The sequence below is a fragment of the Myotis davidii genome, unplaced genomic scaffold (genome assembly GCF_000327345.1).
Source record: "Myotis davidii unplaced genomic scaffold, ASM32734v1 scaffold1518, whole genome shotgun sequence".
NCBI lineage: Eukaryota > Metazoa > Chordata > Mammalia > Chiroptera > Vespertilionidae > Myotis > Myotis davidii.
Genome location: NW_006290523.1, coordinates 164,383 through 172,288, shown reverse-complemented (window position 1 = coordinate 172,288; position 7,906 = coordinate 164,383). Strand labels below are relative to the sequence as shown.

General features: G+C 38.7%; 1 protein-coding gene across 1 annotated transcript in view; it reads right to left on the bottom strand.

Moving 5' to 3' along the window:
- The window catches only part of IZUMO3 (IZUMO family member 3), a 3,219-nt gene extending 3,038 nt beyond the window's left edge, over positions 1-181 (bottom strand). The window contains exon 1 of the mRNA XM_006763567.1: positions 37-181. Within this exon, the coding sequence (XP_006763630.1) occupies positions 37-181 (145 nt within the window). The remainder of the gene's footprint in view (positions 1-36) is intronic.
- Positions 182-7,906: the final 7,725 nt, after the last annotated feature.

Genomic DNA, 7,906 nt, shown 5'->3' with positions numbered 1-7,906 from the left:
TGCCCCAACAGCAGGTTGTCCTGGCAACCAGTTCACCTACTTCCCTTTCCTTCAAAAGTCCAGGAATAAGAGCCTTGTCCTGGAGCGTTTGACTCCACCCTTCCTTCCATTTTTCATTCCGATTGTAAGCAACTTCTTTTCTCTCTGAATGTTCAGCTGTTTTCTGACTTTTATCCTTCATTCCTGAGAGGGGGAACTGCCAGCTGGGGAGCAGATAGCTGAGTTCTGAGTGTAGAACATAAAGAAAGTCTTGAGCTCACACAGCAGAATTCCACGCAGGGTGACATATCAGAAAAAGGTTTTTATTATGTTCTCCTTTACTTGTGTCCTTAGTAAATTCCCACATCCCTCCTGACCATTGTGGTAGTGTCTCTAGGAAGAGATACATGTAACCTCAGAGACTGCTTAGCCAAAACTCTGCTTGTGTAGAGGAGGCAAGAAAAGCCAGAATGTTAAGTTCCCTGGGGTCCCAATCCCTGATGGTAACAGTATCATTGAAAACTAGCAGTAGGTATCTGTATACAATTTATATCATTAATAACAATAATTTTGAAATAAATGATATTTTTTTGCAAATTTGGTCTAGGCTATCTTTGTAGGATGATTTTTCTTTTTTTTTTCCTGGTTCATAAGTTGAAACTCAACCACTGAGCAACACTGGCTGGGCATATAATTGTCCTAATAAAGAGTCTGGAGCAAGAAGACTAGAGTAACAGTGGAGAGATATATGATGAGTAAAAATCCAGTAACCTTTAGGCTACTTTAGGAGGCTCATCTTGAAAGTATTGATGAAGCGTGTGACATATAAGAAAATAACCACAGTTATCATGGGCTAACCTTTTAGGCTACCTACATGGAAAGTGGCCAAATAAACGTGTGTTTCCTTCAGTTTAAAGCTCTTTAAATAAGAATGTTCTTTGTTATTTGAAGAAATTAAGGCTGCTTTGCAGACATTTTAGAGCATTAGTTACCTCTTTTCTAATATATAGGGTGTCCCCCCAAAATGTGTACACACTTTAAATAATTATTAGTTTCAATGGATTATATATGAAAAAAGAAACATTAGTAGAGCTATCAAAAATGTATGCGTAGACATTTGAGGAGAGGAGACACCTTATATTGCTTATATGGTTGTGAATTCCAAGAAACTAGGAAACCCTCCTAGAAACTAGGAAACACTAAAAGGTTAGTGGTGGAATTTAGATCTAAGGTATGGGAGTCATGGAAGGGAAGGTTGTGAGGTAAGTTAAAAAAAAAACAAAACAAACAACTACCACTAATGCTGTGCCTACCATGTGCCAGATATGTGTTATGCACTTCAAATAGATTATTGCAAGTCCTCATGGCATAGCAATATTTGGAGAGATTATCTCCATTTTATAGAGATAATCTTATCCTCTTTGCCAAATAATTTAGTAGTTATGAAATCAGGATTCAAGCTCATGTCTGACTCTATATACTTCAACCATTGACTCAAAATTTTCTAGGATAATATAGAAAATGATCTCTTGGAATTTGATATACCAGAATTTTTTGGGGGGGGGGATTAAAAGTATTTGATACTCTGAAATTGGCACCTCTCTGCTCTGATTTTATGTTCTTTAGGCTAGATGATCTCATCTTTAGGTGATACCCCACAGGATTTTCACATGCTGTGGGTCTAAACGCACATGATAATGGGATTAAATTAACTCTGGAGACCAAAGTTGAAGACTAAGGGAGCTCAGAAATTTGGCAGGCAGGTATAAGGAAAAACTGTTCTTGAAGAGAAATATACATTATAGATGAGATATTTCCTAGTCAACACTATGTACCTTTCCTTTCGGATAGAACAGCTTAAAGAGAATGCTAGTGTGGAAAGCTAAAGGCTAACACCCAAATCTTGGTTTGGGATTGACTGCCATGGAGGGGATATGATTTATAGTCAATGTGAATCTGTAGAGTAGCTTAAAATGGTACAATAGTTACATAGTAGAACAGGCATTCATAATATTATTCCAGATATATATTTACTCGTTTGTGGTTCTTACACAGATAAGATATTCATGGGCAGTGTTGTATATGTTTTGTTTTACAAAACAACTAGATAGTCCTAACAATTAAGGTCCCCTTTATAAGATCTAGAATCACTTGTTTGTAGTGTTTGGCCTTTGTTATAGATTGTATAACATAGCAATTTTCAACCGTGTGCAGCAAGAATTTTTAAAACATGCAATACCTGACTGTTTAGTCAGGAGCACTGACCACTTTTCCCTTAGATTATCATATAAAGAAATGACAACAGGTGGCCTGTCAGTGTGGCTCAGTTGGTTGAGCATTGTTCTGTGCACTGAAAGGTCACTGGGTTCGATTCCCAGTCAGGGTACATGTCCAAGTTGTGAGTTTGGTCTGTGGTCAGGTGCGTACTGATTGATGTTTCTCTCTCTCATAGATGTTTTCCTTTCTCATTGATATTTCTCTAGCTTCCTCTCTCTAAAAAAAAAAGATCAGTAAAAACATATTTTTTAAAAAAACAACAGCCAACACAACAATAGCTATCTATTGTGAATGAATAAAAAAAATACCTATTTTTTAGTGAAATTGGCAAAAGATATTATATAATTTTTGGTGTGCCACAGAATTTTAGTAATTAGTTTATGTGTGCCATGAGGTGAAAATTTTTGAAAATTGCTGGTATAATGCATTGAGATTTAATATCTGAAGCATATCCAAACTCATCAAGAAAAACAAAACAGAGCAGATAAAAATAAATAAAATCACAAAAAAGAGAAGTAATAACTGAATCCACAGAAATATAAGGGATTGTAACAAAATATTACAAAAAAATGATATATCAACAAATTGGAAAATCTGGATGAAGTGGCTAAATTCCTAGAAACATACAATTTTCCAAAACTGAATCAGGAAGAATCAGAACATCTGCCTAGACTGAATACAACTAATGAAATTGAAGCAGTAATGAAAAAATCCCCAACAAACAAAAACTCTGGACCAGGTAGCTCCACAGGTGAATTTTACCGAACATTCAAAGGAGAACTAAAACGTATCCTTCCTAAATTATTTCACAATAGTCAAAAGCAGGGAAGACTCCTAAGCTCATTTGATGAGACCAGTCTTATCCTAATTTCAAAACCAGGTAGGGACACTACAATGAAAGAAAATTACAGGCAAATATCCCTTATGAACATAGAGGCTAAAATCCTCCACAACTGGAGTATTAGCAAATACAAGTTGCTCCCTGGTCAATGAAGTTCCCATGTGGTGTGGCAGGACCAATACGCTCCCACTGGCTGCTAGGCGAGATGTGCCCGTGAAGTCAGTCCGACTGGGAAACTAGCCAGTGTGTATCACCAGAACTTTAGGTAAAGGGTCCCTATCTGAATGCTGGATAGAAAACCTCCAGGCCAGGAAAGGAAGCATCCACAGGCAGCCCCACTACCTTGAAGGGGCCCAACTGTCAAGAAAGGCCACTGCACACTGAGGAAACAGAGAACAGCCCCAGAGTCCTAAACATGCAGAATTACCCAGCCAGCAACACCAGAAGAGTCAGATGGGGTGGAACCAATCTCACCTGAGAAGGTACCAACACATTGTCAAAGAATAAAACAAATATCCTCACAATTAAGAAAAAAATGTTGTTATGCAAGGGAACACACATCAGTGAAGAAATTCAGTGCATTGTTCACTCAGGAGGAAAAGGCTGGGGGTTTAAATACTAGAAAGTGTTCATGGTGGTTGTGCTGTACTTAATACCATTTAGCATGCGGGATAAGATAGATTGAGTCCATTGTCGGACTCCTGATTAGTTAAAACAAGCCTGATTTTTCAGTGACTAGGAAGGTATTTTGATTGGGCCCAAGGGAGGTCGGGCATCCCAGAGTTAAGGTTCATTGTCCCTTCTCGACATTATAGAATATGAAGAAGTTATGCCTCCTTTGTGTATCTGAGAATCCTATATAATAAAAAGCTAATATGCTAAGTATCTGGTTATCTGGTCATCCGTTCAACCAATCGAAGTGTAATATGCTAATGATATGCTAAGACAACTCAATTGCTTGCTATGATGTACACTGACCACCAGGGGGCAGACGCTCCGACTGATAGGTTAGCTTGCTGTTGTGGTCCATCTGATTGGGACTGAGCGAGACAGGCTGGGCATGCCCTGGAGCTCTCCCATGGTCCCTCCCCAGTGGCCAACCTCCTGCATCCCTCCCTGGCACCGATCATGCACCAGTGGGGTCCCTCAGCCTGGCCCGCGCCCTCTCGCAATCCAGGATCCCTTGGGGGATGTCGGAGAGCCGGTTTCAGCCCGATCCCACAGGCCAGGCCGAGGGACTCCACTGGTCCATGAATTTGTGCACTGGGCCTCTAGTAGTGTTAATAAATGTGTGACCTTGCAACATTAACACCATGATATTTAGTTCTCAAGACAAGCCTGCATTACTATTTCTTTTTTATAAAATATAAGCCTGATGTTCAGAGACACTAAGAAATGTGTTGAAGGTCACACACCTAGTAACACACCTAGTTTGGGGTTATTACACGAATTTGTCTGCTTTCCAAGTCCATGTGTCTCCAAATACCAAGATGTTTTTTTTTGAGTGGAGTTCTTCAAAGGTATAATCATCATTGCCTCAAATTAGCAAAAATAGGAACCCTCAAGGAAATGATTTTTCAGAGAAAAGAAAAATGATTTGTTATTTCTCATTTAAATAAATGTAGATTAATGGAGTCTATTTTAAATAAAAATTAAATAAAGTTAAAATAAAGGGAGTCTATAATCCCAAACATATTCTAATATTTCTCCATTCACCCATTTTTTTCCTCCTCACCAATTACTTTTATCGAAGATTTGAAAAATATATATGTTTTGCTGTATCTTGTTTGTCTACCAGTTGAAGTTCTCAATTTTCTTTAATATTGTCTATAAAAAGACATCCATGTTCATCTGAATTACCTTCAATTAATACCAGGCAATAGTAGTATTGTTTTTGTCTACATTCAAGTGAAGTTAAAATACAGTAATAAAATAACTATATAAAGAAGTAATATGCAAATGAGGTCAGACTCAGTAAGGGTCAAGACCAGCTCAGGAGGATGGGCCGGGTATGGCCCCGAGCCTGAGAAAACAATACACAGGCACCACTCTGAACCTGAGAGATCAACACAGAGAGGCGCCTGCTCTGAGCTTATGCAGCATGGCTGGTGGCAGTCCCCCCGTGGACACACACACGCACACACACACACACACACACACACACACACACGGAGCGCCTGCTCTGAGCCTCCGTGGCCAGACTACGGCTTAGGCCTACTCCTCATGCAGGACAGGCCTAAGTTGTCAGTAGGACATCCCCTGAGGGCCCCTGGACTGTGAGAGGGGGAAGGCTGAGCTGAGGGACCCCCACCCCCCAGTGCACGAAATTCATGCACTGGGCCTCTAATAAGAACATAACAGACAAAAATAAGAAGTAATGTCATTAAACACAGAGTCTGTGTCAAACAGTGCTGTATATTTTTTACATGCATGATCTTATAATCCTCATGCTAGGTGTTTGATGCTACCATTCCAATTAGAGATTGGAGAATTGAAACTGCATAATGAAGTATTTTGCTCTGGATCACAGAGCACTCAAGTGGTAGAGCTGGAATTCTTAACCCTGTTTTGACTGATTCCCTACGTATATTTTTTAACTACTAAGCCCTCTCATCTTTTATTTGTGTCCCCTCCCTACCTCCCACCCCCCAAAAAACCCCAGAATCAAACAAAGCCCTGCCTCCATGCCTAATAATTGTCCTATTTTTTAAAAACTAACACTTTTAGTGGGTTAGGCATTGTGGCCTAATACATAGCACTACATTCAGTTCTAATTCTGGTCCATGTAGGAACAGATTTCTCTTCAAAGTATAGAGTCAAGGTAGAAACTTGTAGTTGAATTTGAACTAAATGGTCACTACCCTTTAAAAGTGTATCTTACTGTTGATAATTCCTTTGCATTATACTACCTTTTATTAATATGTTTTTATATTTGTACCTTTCTCTATTTGCAGAGTTCTACCTGTCATGTTGAAATGAGTGAGTTCCCTCTTGATTTTTTTTTCTAATATGCTAGTAATTATTTTTTGCTGAAATACCTCTTTTCAGCACTACAGCTGTATTATGTTATTGATCAGCCCACTGGCAATGTAAATAAATTCTGTTATATCTTGGAGGGTCTTCTGAAAAAAGCCCTCAACAAAATTCACCATTTTCCTATTTACCACCTAATGACAGGAGGAAACTGGAAGAGTCATCTGTGAGGCAGGAAGGTTTCCAGTCAGTGGAGGAAAGACGGTGGAATGGGTTATTGACTTGAACTATTGGAATAAGCTGCTAAAGATGGTGTGGACTCTCCATTCCTGGAGATAAGTGGTCACCTGCCAGTGCTGGGCAGTCTTGCCTAGGAGTTTGGGCTGAATCAAATGGGGTTCATCCAGCTTGACACACCGGCTATGATGTAGAGAGAGTGATGACTTGAAAAGCATGTTTCATATTAATTTTCCCTTAAATTTCCTGCATGCCTAACAACAGATCTGTTTATTATTTTTTAAAGAATGGAAATTGTGGTATTATACATACTAGGCGAGAAAAGAGTGTTTCTAGTTTCATATTCAACAAATTATTGCCATTTTAGCATAAATATATTCACCAAGATGGATTCTAGGACCCACTCCAAATCGGTTTTTCGAGTGGCAAGAGGAAATTTAGAAGATAAATACAAAATGTTTTTCAATTGCAGCTATTTGAGAATTTTACCATTTTCATTTTCTTCCTCTGGTGCCTTAAGAAAAGACCTTTACGAAGTGTGCATTGACCACTTTTCACTTACGCCAGGTCTAGTTCTGTCTGAAGGGCATGTGTGATAAATTGGTCATCTATCATCTCATTTGCAGTCTGAGGTTTATGAGCTCCTGTAAAACAATTACCATATATACACCTTACAATAAATGGGCAAACAAAGTGGTTGCAAACAATATGGAAAAGTCAATAATTAATTTTAGATTTCCAAACGTAGCAGAGACACTGGAGCTTTCTCTTCTTTTCAGAAGAAATGGTTCCTTTGTTAGGAATATGCAAGCATGTTAATTCATTACTGTGTGGTTTCTCTTTTTCCAGAGCTTGTCGAAGGCCTAATTTATGTGCAAGACTGAAAGCTGTTTAAACGGATAATATGCCTCCTTCATGAGAAATACCACCCCTTTATGCTCCATTAAATTCAGACGTTGACTCTATAAGCTACGTACCAATTATTTCTTTCCAGAAACAGCATCATAGTTTTTCCCACAAAGGACAACAGATTACTGCAGGCTGCTATTAATCTCCACACAGTCCACAAAATACACAGGATGCTAGGAAGAAAACAATTGAGTAGCTATTTTAACATTTGCAAAAATGCTACATTGAGAAGAAATAAAAAGAAGATGCCTATCTTCTTGCTACTCCTAAATTATTTCAAGCCTCTCAAAAAACAGAAAAGGCCTTAAAGGAATCAGTAGTGACTGCTGATGTGGACGCCGTGCCTTTGATGAACATGGATGCTTGGACTCTGGTTCCGCATCCTGTATGGCTGGCCACTGTGCAGTCCTACTTCGGGCTCCAGTGTTGGATGGCACAGTGAGTTAAATACTTATCAACATCCTAAAATGGGTTATAATAACTATTATTATTTTACTATGGAAGCAATCCAAGTGGCCATCAATCGACGAGTGGTACATGATAATAGGCCAATTCTCATAACAAAAACCAGAAAAATATACTAGTACCTTAGTCATAGACTAGAACTTAATATATATGTAATTATATATTAAATATTATATAATAACTAGAGGCCCAGTGCACAAAAATTTGTGCACTCGGGGGGAAGGG